At 39.8% G+C, this 16,873-nt stretch overlaps 1 protein-coding gene across 11 annotated transcripts in view; it reads left to right on the plus strand.

Moving 5' to 3' along the window:
- The window catches only part of Kiaa0825 (KIAA0825 homolog), a 561,100-nt gene that overhangs the window by 224,641 nt on the left and 319,586 nt on the right, over nucleotides 1–16,873 (plus strand). For all 11 annotated transcript variants that reach the window (NM_001419450.2, NM_001446612.1, XM_087617477.1 and 8 more), the window contains 2 exons: nucleotides 6,065–6,289; nucleotides 16,304–16,709. In NM_001419450.2, coding sequence (NP_001406379.1) covers nucleotides 6,065–6,289; nucleotides 16,304–16,709 — 631 coding nt within the window. The remainder of the gene's footprint in view (nucleotides 1–6,064; nucleotides 6,290–16,303; nucleotides 16,710–16,873) is intronic.

A 16,873-nucleotide genomic window follows, 5' to 3' on the forward strand; every position in this document is an offset into this window, starting at 1 on the left:
CTATAAAATATTAGTAAGTTATTACAAGTATTTTGTGATACACGTATTCTGTAAACTGATTAACTAATGTCACTTGACATAAGCTAGAGGCATGTGAAGACAGACCCTCAATTGGGAAACTTCCTCCATCCAGATTGCCTATAGGCAAGTCTGTAGGACTTTTGCTTTTTCAATTAAAAATAGATTTTTATACAGTATATTGTAATCACGGTTTCTCCTCCTCCATCTCTTCCCAGAACCTTCCCATCTCCTCACCCTTACAAACCCTCTTTAAAACAAACAGGCAAAAACAAACAAACAAACAAAACCCAAAACAGAACAAAACAAACACTGAACATGAAAAGAATTAAAGAACAAAGAAAAATCATGAGAACTACATGTACCCAACACACACACACACACACACACACACACACACACACACACACACACACAATCCATATATACAAAAACAGAAGCCGTAATATACAAACAAAATATTTTTAATAAATTTTGTTTGTTTGTTTGGTTGGTTGGTTTTCTTTTTTTTTTTTTTTTTCAGAGCTGGGGACCGAACCCAGGGCCTTGCACTCGTTAGGCAAGCACTTACCACTGAGCTAAATCCCCAACCCCCAAACAAAATATTTTTAATGTTAAAAAATGCCGAGATAAACCATGACAAGACAAAATATCATCCACTGCTAGGTCTGGGCCCTTCAGTAGATGAACGTGGTTTGTACACCCACGAAACTCCACTGAAGAAAACTTTTTTCCTTTGCGAGCAGTTGCCACTTGGAGATGGTTCCTAAGTTGGGGACGGCAGATCTTGTCTCCCCTGCCCTCCCCCCAGCATTCTGACTCAGAAATGTGCAGACCTTGTGCTGGCTGCCACAGTCTCCGTGCGCTCACCAGTCCTGTTGTGACAGGAGAACATTTTTCACTGCTGTCTTCCATCACTCCTGGCTCTTTGATTTTTTTTGTTTGTTTTGTTTTGTTTGTTTGTTTGCCCTGGCCCTGAGGGAAGGAGTTTGAGGGAGATACCCCATTTAGGACTGAATGTTCCAAGGTCTTTCAGAGTTAGCACATTTTCCAGTTGTGGGTCTCTTTTTGTTTCCTTCTACATACTCTAGGATTAAGCTTCTGTGAATGTGACTGAGCGACACACTAGAGTATAGCAGAATATAGTTAGGGGTCATTTTACTGCTCTATTTCTCTAACAGAACTATTCTGTTCTGAGCCAATGTCCTATCTTGTCCCAGGTTCATGGCCCCCTGAACATTCTCAGGAATGGGTTCCATCTCATGGAGTGAGCCTTTAATTGTAGGTAATTTCCTTAATTCAGATTGGTGTAGAAGGGCCCAGCTCTCAGTGGGCAGTGCCACTCCAGGGCAAGTGCTCCTAGGTAGTATAAGAAAGCCAGATGAGGAAGACAAAGAGAGCACCAGTAACTATGCTTCTCCATAGTCTCTGTTTCAATTCTTACTTCCAGGTTTCTGCCATGCTTGAGTACCTGTGTTGACTTTCTAAGGGCAGTGTATTGCCTGAAGTGCAAGATGAAATACATCTTTCCTCCCCACATTGCCCCCAAAAGGTCATAGGCTTTTAATACAACAATAGAAAGCAAACTAAGACAGCAATAGACCAAACTATCCGTTATTTTTATTTAGATATGTGGGCACCCATTATTACAAATATAATGCTTTTCTCTTCAAAGTTAATATGCTTCATGTGTGTATGTGTGTATGCATAACATGTGTGTATGCATAACTATATACTTGTGGTATGTGTGCATGTACATGTACCACAGTGTGTGTGTGCATGCATGTACATGTGAGTGTTTGTGTGTGTGTGTGTGTGTGTGTGTGTGTGTGTGTGTGTGTGTGTGCTGATCAGAAAACTTCTGTTGATTGATCCTTCTACCTTGTTTTAAGTCATGGTCTTCCTTGTTCTCTGCTGCTATGTTAATACTCCATTCTACTTGGTCCTCAAGCTTCCAAATGATTCTTCAGTCTCAGTCTCTCATCTCACATATAAATGTTGAGATTCTAGACATGTGCTACCATGTTATTGTTTCGTGTTGTGCTCTTGAATTGAAGAAACAAACCCTTGGCTGCCAGACTTGTATGGTTAGCTTTTTTACCCACTGAGCATTTCTACCCATTGGGATGACAATAGTATATGTTTCCATGTGTGCTATTATGCCTTACTTCACCAACACAGAATATTAAAGGTAGGGTGCTGTATATCTGAAGTGTTCATTGAGTGCTTACCTTTAGGTCAGGTAATAGTTGCCACCTTGCTTCAGCCTTAATATCCCATTTTAGTTTCCTCTTTTGGTCTCTTGGGGATAAAGAGGTGAAAGCGTAGAGGCTACTGTCTTTATCACTTTCCTCCACTTCTCTTTGACGTCAGTGGGTTTGTTTTCAGCCTCTGTTTTCTTATCCCCTGCCTTAGTGTTACTTAGGCTCCGTGTGGAAGCTTTGACTGGCTCAGAGCCATGCGGTTTCCAGACTTCTTGGACTGTGACTGTGGCCTTCTTATGACTTAGTGTTGAAGTCATTGTTGTTCATCTTCTCTGCTCATTATCCTTATGACATTGCCAAAGATAACTTCATATGCTGGGCTCAAAACCAGAATCTGTCATGTGAGGATGCTGTAGCAATTATCCTTTCAAAACTTTATCTCTTAATTTTCTTGCATTCACACACTGCTTCTCGATTCTCCAAAGGAGATGCCGATTTCTTTCTTTGTTTCTTCCTTCCTTTGTTTGTTTGTTTGTTTCTTTTTTTTTTTTGAAAACACAAGATTGGGTTGGGGATTTAGCTCAGTGGTAGAGCGCTTGCCTAGCAAGCATAAGGCCCTGGGTTCGGTCCTCAGCTCCAAAAAAAAAAAAAAGAAAAAAGAAAACACAAGATTTATTTGTTTATTATGTTCTGCCTACTTATAGACCTGAGTGCCAGAAGAGAGTACCAGATTTCATTGCAGGTGGTTGTGAGCCACCATGCAGTTGCTGGGTCCTCTGGAAGAGCAGCCAGTGTTCTTAAGCACTGAGCCATCTCCAGCCCAAGAGGTAGATTTCTTAGTAACATACATACATACAAAAAATGATTTGCTCCAGATTTGGTTGTTAAGGAACAGGAATTAAACAGCCATCAGAGCCCACAATTCCCTGCTGTTTGAGCTCCTTCTGAATTCTCCTAAACAATGATAATCAGTTAGCCCCATGCTTCAAATGCTACTTATTATTCTTCAAGTATTAAATTCTTGATTGGTATTCTCGGTCACATAGAACATTTTCTTTGAACATGCATGAAAATTTCTTAATTGCTTATGTTTTTATTCTTTGAAATTAAGGAAAATTTTAATAAAGTTTCTTTTGTTTTTGTATGCTCTATTAGGTCTGAAATGACAATTTTAAAAAAAATTATTCCTGTAACAATTGAAAAATGTGTATTTTCTTAACCCAAATACCAATGTGTACAACCTGGTTTTTATACCTCGAGGAAGCTCTGCTATGAGCCTGAGGCTCACTTGAGTTATGACATCTTTCAGTTCCCTCCTAAGAACCCCTAAGTGTTACATTGTAGGGGAAAATAGTGGACCCACAGTTATCATTGATTTTCTTATGTACTTGTCTGTGAAATATGTTATTTTCCTCCAAAGAGTTTTAAATAAAAGTCATAAAACATGAAAAGTAAGTAAAACTTTAAATACCTTCCTTCAGTGAGCAGTGGTGGTACACACCTTTAATCCCAGCACTCACGAGGCAGAAGCAGGCTGATCTCTGTGAGTTCGAGGCCAGCCTGGACTACCGAGGCTTCAGAGTCAGTTCCAAGACAGCCAAAGCTAACAGAGAATGTCTGTCTTGAAATAACCCAATCAAGAAACAACCAAGAAACCTTGTCCATCCCTTTTCTCTCAGGTTTTGTAGATATGAACAGAGGCTCCTCCTGTATCAAATGGTTTTTCATATGGTGGTATTGATTTGAAATATAAAATTAGATGATAACAAATTCATTAAATTATAGGCTACAACCCAAGTTTTGTGTTTTTATGCTTCTGTTTCAGTACATTTAATATGAAAATTAACATTTATGACAGAAAAATGAAATTAGAAACTACTACTGAGTGACACTTCTTTTTTGTTTTACTCTTGTTTGTTGATTAAGTAGAATTAATGTATAAGCAGCTACAGCAACTGCAAGGTGGGACTGTGCACATTCTCTACACTGTCTTGATTCTCTCTACACTGTCTTGATTCTCTCTCTACACTATGTCTCGATTCTCTCTCTACACTGTGTCTCGATTCTCTCTACACTGTGTCTCGATTCTCTCTACACTGTGTCTGGATTCTCTCTCTACACTGTGTCTCGATTCGCTACACTGTGTCTCGATTCTCTCTCTACACTATGTCTTGATTCTCTCTCTACACTGTGTCTCAATTCTCTCTACACTGTGTCTCGATTCTCTACACTGTCTCGATTCTCTCTCTACACTGTGTCTCGATTCTCTCTACACCGTGTCTCGATTCTCTACACTGTGTCTCGATTCTCTCTCTACACTATGTCTTGATTCTCTCTCTACAGTGTCTTGATTCTCTCTACACTGTGTCTCGATTCTCTCTCTACACTGTGTCTCGATTCTCTCTCTACACTGTGTCTCGATTCTCTACACTGTCTCGATTCTCTCTCTACTGTGTCTCGATTCTCTCTACACTGTGTCTCGATTCTCTCTCTACACTGTGTCTCGATTCTCTCTACACTGTGTCTCGATTCTCTCTCTACACTGTGTCTCGATTCTCTTTCTACACTGTGTCTCGATTCTCTACACTGTGTCTCGATTCTCTACACTATGTCTCGATTCTCTCTCTACACTGTGTCTTGATTCTCTCTCTACACTATGTCTTGATTCTCTCTCTACACTGTGTCTCGATTCTCTCTACACTGTCTCGATTGATTCTCTCTCTACTGTGTCTCGATTCTCTCTACACTGTGTCTCGATTCTCTCTCTACACTGTGTCTCGATTCTCTACACTATGTCTTGATTCTCTCTCTACACTGTGTCTCGATTCTCTCTCTACACTGTGTCTCGATTCTCTCTCTACACTGTGTCTCAATTCTCTCTACACTGTGTCTCAATTCTCTCTCTACACTGTGTCTCGATTCTCTCTACACTGTGTCTCGATTCTCTCTACACTGTGTCTCGATTCTCTACACTGTGTCTCGATTCTCTCTACACTGTGTCTCGATTCTCTACACTGTGTCTCGATTCCCTCTCTACACTGTGTCTCGATTCTCTCTCTACACTGTGTCTCGATTCTCTCTCTACACTATGTCTCTTGGAAATCTTAGCACCTATTTTAACTTTGTGTGTGTGTGTGTGTCTGTGTGCTTTACTCTTTTCTAACATGCTGTGTAGTGTGTGCATGCGTGCGTGCGTGCGTGCGTGCGTGTGTGCGTGTGTGTGTCTGTGTATGTGAGTGTGCCTTACTCTTTTCTAACCTGATGTGTAGTTTTAGGCTTTTTTGTGAAAGTGAACATAGGAGAGCTAATTGGACATTTCGATGATTTTCTTATATTTCTTTAGGTTTTTACAGAGTCTCAGTTTCTTAGTATTTAGTTTCATGGAAAAGAGTGAGTCAATATTTGAATAAAATGTGAGAGCTTTGTGGAATTTACTTGTGCTATGATTTTTCTTTCCCAGCACTTGTGTGTAGGGTTGAAGCCCAGGATCTTACAGGTGCAAGCACTCTACCACTAAAGCTACAGCATCTTAGAGACTTTAGCATTATCAACAAGTGTTCTCTCTAAAGGTTATATAGTTCCTGTCCCACCACCAGAGTTCAAATCTAGAAGTCAGCCCCCTGCTTACCATGGTCTTAATTGGCATTCGTTCATTACTAGGTATGGAAGACCTCTAGTTCAAATGGTTTATGAGATGATTCTCAATTATATGATTTTCTAATTAAGTCCAGCTCTCTTCTGTAGATTAAACTAGGTAACTACATGAGACAGTATTCCCAGAGGAACAAGGTACAGCTGGTGACCAGGCTCTGCTAACCATAATATGCTCTTTGATTTTAAAGTCTCGGCATTCACAGAGTCACAGCCAGAAGTTATCCGCTGTCTGAGACTGGCACTGATTGACTCCGTCAAGGACACTGTGCAACAAATAATATCCATGGTGAAATGTTGGAGAAACAGCGAGACAAAGCTAAACAAGCCCCCTGTTCCTGATCATCTGCTTCAGAGTATTCCACGAGAATGGAATTATATTCCAAGAGATTCCACATGGAAAGAGTCAAATAAAGGTAACCACATTAGCTCCTTTTGGAACTATCTACTAAAGAAACCATCTCACAGGCAATTCAGCTAAATAAAACTAAGAATTTTAAGACCGATGAATGGCATTTTCTTTTTTTATTATTATTTATCATTATTTTATTATTTTTTCTTTTTCCATCTTTATTAAATTGGGTATTTCTTATTTACATTTTGATTGTTATTCCCTAGCCCTGTTTCCAGGTCAACATCCCCCTAACCCCTCCTTCCCCTTCTATATGGGTGTTCCCCTCCGCATCCTCCCCCCATTACTTCCCTCCCCCCAACAATCACGTTCACTGGGGGTTCAGTCTTGGCAGGACCAAGGGCTTCCCCTTCCACTGGTGCTCTTACTAGGCTATTCATTGCTACCTATGAGGTCAGAGTCCAGGGTCAGTCCATGTATAGTCTTTAGGTAGTGGCTTAGTCCCTGGAAGCTCTGGTTGCTTGGCATTGTTGTTCATATGGGGTCTCGAGCCCCTTCAAGCTCTTCTAGTCCTTTCTCTTATTCCTTCAATGGGTGTCCCATTCTCAGTTCAGTGGTTTGCTGCTGGCATTCGCCTCTGTATTTGCTGTATTCTTGCTGTGTCTCTCAGGAGAGATCTACATCCGGTTCCTGTCATCCTGAACTTCTTTGCTTCATCCATCTTATCTAGTTTGGTGGCTGTATATGTATGGGCCACATGTGGGGCAGGCTCTGAATGGGTGTTCCTTCTGCCTCTGTTCTAAACTTTGCCTCCCTATCCCCTCCTAATGGTATTCTTGTTCCCCTTTTAAAGGAGTGAAGCATCCACATTTTCATTATCCTTCTTGATTTTCATGTGTTCTGTGCATCTAGGGTAATTCGAGCACTTGACTAATATTCACTTATCAATGAGTGCATACCATGTGTGTTTTTCTATGATTGGGTTACCTCACTCAGGATATTTTCCAGTTGCCTCCATTTGCCTATGAATTTCATAAAGTCATTGTTTTTGATAGCTGAGTAATATTCCATTGTGTAGATGTACCACATTTTCTGTATCCATTGCTCTGTTGAAGGGCATCTGGGTTCTTTTCAGCTTCTGACTATTATAAATAAGGCTGCTATGAACATAGTGGAGCATCTTTTGGGTATATGCCCAAAAGAGGTATAGCTGGGTCCTCAGGTAGTTCAATGTCCAGTTTTCTGAGGAAACTCTAGACTGATTTCCAGAATGGTTGTACCAGTCTGCAACCTCACCAACAATGGAGGAGTTTTCCTCTTTCTCCACATCCTTGCCAGCATTTGTTGTAACCTGAGTTTTTGATCTTAGCCATTGTCACTGGTGTGAGGTGAAATCTCAGGGTTGTTTTGATTTGCATTTCCCTTATGACTAAAGATGTTGAACATTTCTTTAGGTGTTTCTCAGCCATTTGGCATTCCTCAGCTGTGAATTCTTTGTTTAGCTCTGAACCCCATTTTTCAATAGGGTTATTTGTCTCCCTGCGGTCTAACTTCTTTGTAGTTCTTTGTATATTTTGGATATAAGCCCTCTATCAGTTGTAGGATTGGTCAAGATCTTTTCCCAATCTGTTGGTTGTCACTTTGTCCTAACAACAGTGTCCTTTGCCTTACAGAAGCTTTGCAGTTTTATGATTTCCCATTTGTTGGTTCTTGATCTTAGAGCATAAGCCATTGGTGTTTTGTTCAGGAAATTTTCTCCAGAGCCCATGTGTTCCAGATGCTTCACCACCTTTTCTTCTATTAGTTTGAGTGTATCTGGTTTGATGTGGAGGTCCTTGATCCACTTGGACTTAAGCTTTGTATAGGGTGACAAGTATAGATCGATCTGCATTCTTTTACATGCTGACCTCCAGTTGAACCAGCACCATTTGCTGAAAATGTTATCTTTTTTCCATTGGATGGTTTTGGCTCCTTTGTCAAAAATCAAGTGACCATAGGTGTGTAGGTTCATTTCTGGGTCTTCAATTCTATTCCACTGGTCTATCTGCCTGTCTCTGTACCAATACCGTGCAGTTTTTATCACTATTACTCTGTAATACTGCTTGAGCTCAGGGATAGTGATTCCCCTCGAATTCCTTTTATTGTTGAGGATAGTTTTAGCTATCCTGGGTTTTTTGTTCTTCCAGATGAATTTGCAATTGTTCTGTCTAACTCTATGAAGAATTGGATAGAGGGCTTATATCCAAAATATGCAAAGAACTCACGAAGTTAGACTGCAGGGAGACAAATAACCCTATTATAAAATGGGGTTCAGAGCTAAACAAAGAATTCACAGCTGAGGAATGTCAAATGGCTGAGAAACACCTTCTTTAGGTGTTCAACATCTTTAGTCATTAATTTTCATTTCAGCACGTGCATGGGGCCTTCCTCATCTTTTTGCTACAAGCTACACAGATATTGCAACAAGGGAAGAAGATGACCAAATGCTGACCTTTTTTATTAGTATTTCATGATTTTTGGGGGGGAATTTTCTTTAAGTCTTTATTTTTCTTTTGGAGATTATAATTTGATTACCACATCTCACCCTTCCCTTTCCTCCCTCCAAACCCTTGCATGTATAAGTATAAGAATATACAAATATATCCCTAAATATAAGCTGTTCCATTTGGATAATGCTTCCCCTTTGCATGATTTTAGGAGTGAGCAGTGTACAGACAATGGGTGAACACCCTCCTGGGGAAGGCCACATCTTCTCCCATTCCCGAACTGCCCATAAGTGGTTCTGAATTAATATCTTTTGTTCTTGTGTTAGTATTTACAGAAGTCACTTGACCTTGCCTTACTTTAAATCTAGATAATAATCTGTGTACCCTCATCATCACTCGTTCAATTTAACTCATTATTTCATTTGGTTATCAGCTTGTTTTCCTGCAAACACCGGGTTTCACTTTCTTTTCGCTTAACACACCTTCAGATGAAGGTTTTAGGTCCCAAATAGCACCTAGTTTGGTAGTCGCATATAAATTTCTGATAAGATATTTGTTGGCCATACTGCAGTTCTGTACTGAGTATATCAACCTGTCGGAATAGTCTTTCTGCCAATGTACCTGTGTCCTTGTTCTTGTGCACACTCATTTACTTCATTTCTGTGTCCTTGTTCATGTGCACACTCATTTACTTCATTTCTCAACCCTCACTGCTTTGCTTAGAGTTCCACTGTCACTGAATTTTCAAAAATCCCTTTGCGTATATATCATCTGTGTGAATCTTCTCTTTTCTAAAGTAAAACATCTTTTCATATTCACTTTTAAAGAATATTTTTAAACACCCAGGAAAAACCTTCCACAATAAAACATTTAACCAGACACCCACAAAAGGGAGTGGAGCGTCTACCCTTTCGTTATTCTTCTCTGTAGATACCCTAAAAAGTGTAGCTCTTATTCATGAACCTTCTACTACAAACTCAAACCAATTATCTATGAGTGACCATTTATGTAATGTTTTAATTTTGTCCATGTCCTTTCTATCAAACTGCCTTTGGATTTAGTAAGTATATTTGATGGAAATCGGACATCTTTTCAGTAGGTGAGCTGTTTCTCATGTAAGAGTTGTTCCCATAGTTTCTATGTCTACCTCTATATGGCTTTTGAATGTCTTTTGTCTACATTTAACATGCTATTCCACTTGATGAGCACTGTCTGCTTACTGTCCTATCACAAACAGTTTCCTTTCTAAGAAATATTTTGGGGAATTTCTCCATAGTATTTGAAAGAAGTTCTGACCCACAGAAGTGCTCAATTTATATATACCACATGTTGGGTATTCGTTACTAGTTAATATTCTTCATAACATAAGTTGGTGTAGAATTACAGTCTATGGACAGCAACAAAGAGGTGTGAGGAAGTGAGGGTGCACAACAGTCTGCATCCTCTGTGCATGAAAATAGACAATACCACTAATTCTGTTTTGTTATAAATGCTTCCTGGGACCATTGCAGTTCTTGGCCCTCTCTCTTTTTTCACTCTTATGATTTTGTCTCTTTGGTTTCCATTGACCTTACTTAACTTCAATCCAAAAATATTAGTTCTTTCGTTCTTTCAAAAGAGAGAATCCAAATTCACAAAATTTTTTACAATGCCTTTTTGAATTGGTCTACTTTAGAATTTGTTGTTAATCTATTATTGTTCTTAATTTATACATTAAAGTTTTTACAGGTATCTGTGTACATGAAAAAGAAATGGATGCTTTGGCACTCTACATTTTGACAGATTCACTGGAGGTTTTGGACTGTCTTCTCCCTAGATAAAGACACCACACTAAAGCCAAATGATATTTACATGTTGGCATTCAGTTATCCATTGACTTAATGAGGGCAACATATCAGTCAATGTGTTTAAGATCAGAGACATGTGATCTTCTATGTGTACTGTGTTCTCCTGTTGCCAGTAGACTAGTAATTAAATGAGTGCAGACACTCAGACAATGTGTAACTCTGGAAAGAAACAAAGAAATTAAACTTTTAATAAAATTATCTGTGAAGATTGTCCTAAGAACTCTTTCTTAGTCTGTGAGTGAGATTGTTTTGTGTTGGAGACAAAAATGTGAGGAAGTTTAGAGGGAAGAGTGTGATAGTGGAGGGAGTGGGGTGGGGGATGGGCCAGGAGACCTGATTTCTTCTTTAGCTTCCTGCATAGATCAATGCCATGTTGTCAGATCTGCTGTTAACAAAATGGATTTCCCAAAAGCTACAAGTGACTCTAACATGCTCCTGCTCTGTTTTGTACACGGTGCCCAGGTGGGAATGCACTTACGGATTTCCCTTGCAAATGTGAGTGCTTTCTCAGCCACATTGTAAAGAAAAACAATAATTTGATCACATTTGAAAAAAAAAGTGTGGGAAAACCATCTGAAATATGAGTGCCCACATACTTTTATTGAATGTGAATTCCTATGAGCTTTGTGTGAAAGTATATTGAGCTTTCAGTCTCAAGCTGTCTTGATTAGCAAAAGATCCCAAAACTAAGCATTATATGTTTGCTGTCTCTTCTTCATCAGCAAATGCTATCCTATAGAGAAAAAGAGAAGATTTAGGGAAATGAGCACCAGGAAATATTGCACAAGGCAGGAATTAAAAACACAGATGCTTCTCACACATAGCTCAGCTTTTTGGTATTTGTTTTATTGTGTTTCAAAGAGTAAATGCACAAAGAACTAGTTTGATTTAGTTTTGTTTCTTTGACAGCAGTAAAGTAAAAAATATATTTGAGATGTTATTTCCTCCATGGTAAATTATAAATTTAATGAAAAGAATGCTTTATGGAAAAATATTTGGTTGGTGCAATGCTTCAACTAAACAATAGACTTCTGGAGGAAGAAACATAATGTCACAAGGAAAATGCACTCAGACAGCTGTTCACAGGACAATCTGTAAAAAGAATCCCAGTGGCAGAAATATGTGAAGTGTGATAAGAAATTATAGTTACAAGTTTTTCTTAAAAAAATAGAAATACTAGTTTCATAAACCCAGTATCACCAACAAAACATATTTATACACTTACAAACTTAAGATACAGATGTTCTAACCTATTTAAAAGTATACCTAGTAGTGTCTAAGTGAGCACTGGGTCTTTATCTAACATGTATAAAAATGCAATGTTTTCCTGTTAGTTTGCAAGGAAAATGCATTGAGTTCATGGATGTTGGGTGTGTATTGGCAAGTTGTAACAACAGGTTTGTCTGTGCTATGATTAAGATTAACCAGCAAAGCCTAAATTTTGAAAGCACAACTCATTCTACAGTTGCACTGCATGGATCATATCTATGTTCTTATAGTACCTTAAAAATTATAACAGGCAATGAAACTAAATGAGCTTAGAACTTGACATTTGTACCATGAAGTATTAAGCTGACATTTTAAAATTAATCACTTATTTACATCCCAAATGTTGTCCCATCTCCCAGTCCCTGCCCTCAGAGTTCATCACCATATCCCCCATCCCCTTTGACTCTGAGAGGATAACCATGTTGATGCCTTCTTCTCTGAGGCATCAAGTCTCTACAGGAGTAGATGTATCCTCTCCCACTAGGGCCAGACAAGGCAGTCAGTTCTCTGTACGTATGTGTTGGCTGGGCCATGGACTAGCACATGCAGTATGCCCTTTGGTTGGTGGCTTAGTCTGGGAGCTCCCTGGTGTCAGGTTAGTTGGCACTGCTGTTCTTCCTATGGTGTGCTATCCCCTTCAGATCCTCAGTCTTTCCCTCGGTCAGCTGCTGGTAGAGCCTCTCAGAGGATAGCCATGCTAGTTAAGCAGACATTTTTTTTTTATTAACTTGAGTATTTCTTATATACATTTCAAGTGTTATTCCCTTTCCCGGTTTCCGGACAAACATCACCCTCCCCCCTCCCCTTCCTTATGGGTGTTCCCCTCCCAAACCTCCCCCCATTGCCACCCTCCCCGCATAGTCTAGTTCACTGGGGGTTCAGTCTTAGCAGGACCCAGGGCTTCCCCTTCCACTGGTGCTCTTACTAGGATATTCATTGCTACCTATGGGGACAGAGTCCAGGGTCAGTCCATGTATAGTCTTTAGGTAGTGGCTTAGTCCCTGGAAGCTCTGGTTGCTTGACATTGTTGTACTTTTGGGGTCTCGAGCACCTTCAAGCTCTTCCAGTTCTTTCTCTGATTCCTTCAACGGGGGACCTATTCTCAGTTCAGTGGTTTGCTGCTGGCATTCGCCTCTGTATTTGCTGTATTCTGGCTGTGTCTCTCAGGAGCGATCTACATCCGGCTCCTGTCGGTCTGCACTTCTTTGCTTCATCCATCTTGTCTAATAGGGTGGCTGTATATGTATGGGCCACCTGTGGGGCAGGCTCTGAATGGGTGTTCCTTCAGTCTCTGTTTTAATCTTTGCCTCTCCCTTCCCTGCCAAGGGCATTCTTTTTCCTCATTTAAAGAAGGAGTGAAGCATTCACATTTTGATCATCCGTCTTGAGTTTCCTTTGTTCTAGGGATCTAGGGTAATTCAAGCATTTGGGCTAATAGCCACTTATCAATGAGTGCATACCATGTATGTCTTTCTGTGAGTGGGTTAGCTCACTCAGGATGATATTTTCCAGTTCCAACCATTTGCCTACGAATTTCATAAACTCGTTGTTTTTGATAGCTGAGTAATATTCCATTGTGTAGATGTACCACATTTTCTGTATCCATTCCTCTGTTGAAGGGCATCTGGGTTCTTTCCAGTTTCTGGCTATTATAAATAAGGCTTAAGCAGACATTTTTAATACAACATACTAAATCACACATTGGCATCAATGAGCTATTGATATTTGATAGTGATAATTAAAATAAATACTAAACAATTTAAAGACATTGATTCATCTTTCCTTCACTCATAATAGTATTGGCATTATAGAAAGAAAGATAGAATAAACATAAATCTAACTTCCATATTGTAATTACCCCCACGGTCTTTTCAGATAATACATTCTATGTTTTAATAGATGACTGCTTATATAAAGACAGAACAATGAGTGTACTATCACTGACAACACCCCTCCTGGCTGCTGTTAACCTCTTCATTGACTCATTGCATTTATGGTTAGAATGGATTTATTTGGCAACAACTTGAAGCTCCTGATTGGAGTTTGACTTAAGTTTTAATGATGTAGTTAAGGAGTTAAGTTCCTGGGGTCTTTACAGTAAGAAATCTCAGTAGAGAATTAGCAATACCCACTTGTTATGGAGTTGGAATGTTTGTTTAGGATTTGTGTTTAAGCTCTCTTTGAGATGAGGGGAATAAAAAATAAAATATTTTATTTTATATATAGGAGTGTTTGGCTACATGTATTTATGTGCACCATCTGCATGCCTAGTACCCATGGAGGATAGAGGAGGGTATTAGATCCCCTGAAAATGGAGTTACAGGTGTTTCTGAGCCTCAGGGTGGTTTCTGGGAACTGAATCTGGGTCCTCTGGAAGAGCAACAAGTGCTCTTAAACATGGAGTCAGCTCTCCATCCCCATATAATGAAATCTTTTAAAGAAACTACATTAGAATAGATGAGTAACACACAAACACTTAAAGAATAAGGCATTTAAAATAATTTAAAAATACAAAAAAATAGTTAAAAAATACAAAATAGCATGTCAGAAGGGAGGTTGTTTTGCCACTTTCAGAATGCCATTGTAAGAAAGGGCTTAACCAACCAGAGCTTCTAGGGACTAAACCACTACTGAAAGACTATACATGGACTGACCCAGGACTCCAACTGCATATAGCACAGAATAGCCTAGTAGGGGCACCAGTGGAAGGGGAAGCACTTAGTCCTGCCAAGGTTGGACCCCCAGTGCAGAAGAATATGGGAGTGGCAGTAAGGGGATGTATCGGGGGGGAATACCTGTATGGGGAAGGTGGATGGGATGGGATGCGGGCTTATGGACAGGAAACTTGGAAGGGGAATAACATTTCAAATGTAAGTAAAGAAATATATCTAATAAATTTTTTTAAAAGAATTAAGAAGGGGCTTGAATTGGGTCAACACCTCAGGTAAGACTTAGCAAGGAGTGGAATATCAGAGATGAATAGATGTGAAAATTCATCAGTACTGATCCTTGTTGGGTGTGAAGAAACAGAAAGCACTGAGGAAAAAAGGAGGGAGAGAAGGAGGAGAGACACAGTGTTTTGCAGGGATGTGATTCTCTTTGGTAGTGTTGAGTTGCATGCTGAAAAACAGGGGAGTGGAATGCTCAGCCAAGAGCTTGTTTGGAGCGTTGCAGCCACAGAGGAAGGCCAAGATGAAACATTTTGGAAAAATATAGAGGAATAGATAAGCTTGGGAAATAGTTCAAGAGTGCTTGCTTAGCATGCACTAAACTCTAGTTTGGAGGCACAGAACCCCAGAAAACTAGACCTGGTAGAGAATGCCAGCAGTCCATGCACTCAGGAGTACAGGCAGCTAGATGCAAAGTTTGATGTCCTCCTTGGCCTTATAAAGAGTTTGCACCCAAACTTGGATGAGTGAGACTCTGTCTTAAAATGAAAGGAAATGAAATAAATAGGATAGCACAAAATCAGAATAAAAGGTAGTTTTTAGCTAGGGTCAGACTGTCACACCTGAGGTGAGATGCTGCTGGCATTTAATGGAATTACTATTCTATTATCATGGAGACCATATGTGCTTCAGAAATCTCTCCACATAGAACAGCTTTACCCAACAAAGAATTACCCACCCCTCAGATGCCCAAAGTGGGAAATTGTGAAACTTTGCTTTAGAAACAGGACATCAATATATCCTTCAAAGATGTATAGCAAAAAGCAAATGATGTCTTATAGAGTCCTCAGATAAAAACCAAGGACTACTAAGCAAGTTCCACATTCAGGAGTTGTTAGAACATAGCATGAAAGAAGAAATAGACACAAACCAGTTAACTCGTGTACTCAATATCTATTTATTTAGCAGCTCTGGCTTGCAGGTGCCAGGAATACATTTCTGCCACTGGGAAGCTCATGTTTTAGGGATAATAAAGAATGAGTCAGCGAATGAGATAGTTGTTGGATGCTGACAGGTACTTCAACAAAGGCCACTCAAAGGGTTTTCCATGAAAGCAAGAGACTGGGGTCTGAGAGAGGAAGGATGTGATGGAATAACTAAGGTTGAACCCTGAGAGGGTGACATATCTGGTAGTAATGAAAGAAGAGGAGCCCTCCAGACAGGAGGAGAGCTGGGAAGCTTGTATCACAGACTTCCAGACTCTGGTGTCAAAGGTCATGTGGGGCTTTGCTTAAATCATTAGCAGTATCCCAATAATTTAAAACGTAAATCTTAAATAAACATATACACTATAATTCTAAAATTTCTAATTTCCATTATTAGAAGGAAAAATCATGCTTGAAAGTTTTGAGATTTTTAGGTAGTTGCACAGGAGTTCCTGGTGGAGCTCTGTTGGAGAGCATTAAGAGCCTGTTCATCTTAAGAATTTCCTCCACAAAAGTTAGACATCCCCATGCAGCAGAAACCCGTGATGGGATGGCAGGAGAACGGTAGCAGTAATCATACCTTTTCTGCCTTTTCTTCGCAGGCTTCACCAGGCTTGCCGCGCAGGCAGTGTCTATTGTCCTCAGCAAGTTACCTACGGTGATTGCATGCTTGCCTCCTACAATTAAATACTTCTTTTTTCTGTCTGAGAGAAAAATGTCAAAAAACGTGGCTGAATTGAAGAAAGCTGGCCTGCTTGTCTGGAACTTGATTGTAATTATATGTCGGATATTTGAGGATGGGAACACCGTGGAACGTTTAACAGGTTCCTCCCTTGACAGATGGAGCAAGGAGAAACTGGGTTTAATTTGCTTGTGTTTGGAAAGTATCCTGGGAGAGCAAAGCAGTCCTAGTCAGCTGACCCAAAAGGTCATCCTGCATATCGAGCAGCAAAGTCCCAACTGGATAGAGCACCAGCTTCTGAAAGCACGGACACTGAACATCGAATGGTAAAGCCGTGCCTGTCTCTTACCCAAGTCACTAAATAATTTCTCATTGCCAAAGTCACCAACACATAATACCAACAAAACTTTGTCAGATGGGCAGCAAATGGTCATTTGGCAAAAAAAAATCACAGGACCTTTGAGGAGCATGGAAAATGAGAAGTTCCCCA

The sequence above is a fragment of the Rattus norvegicus genome, chromosome 2 (assembly GCF_021556685.1).
Source record: "Rattus norvegicus strain SHRSP/BbbUtx chromosome 2, alternate assembly SHRSP_T2T, whole genome shotgun sequence".
Classification (NCBI taxonomy): domain Eukaryota; kingdom Metazoa; phylum Chordata; class Mammalia; order Rodentia; family Muridae; genus Rattus; species Rattus norvegicus.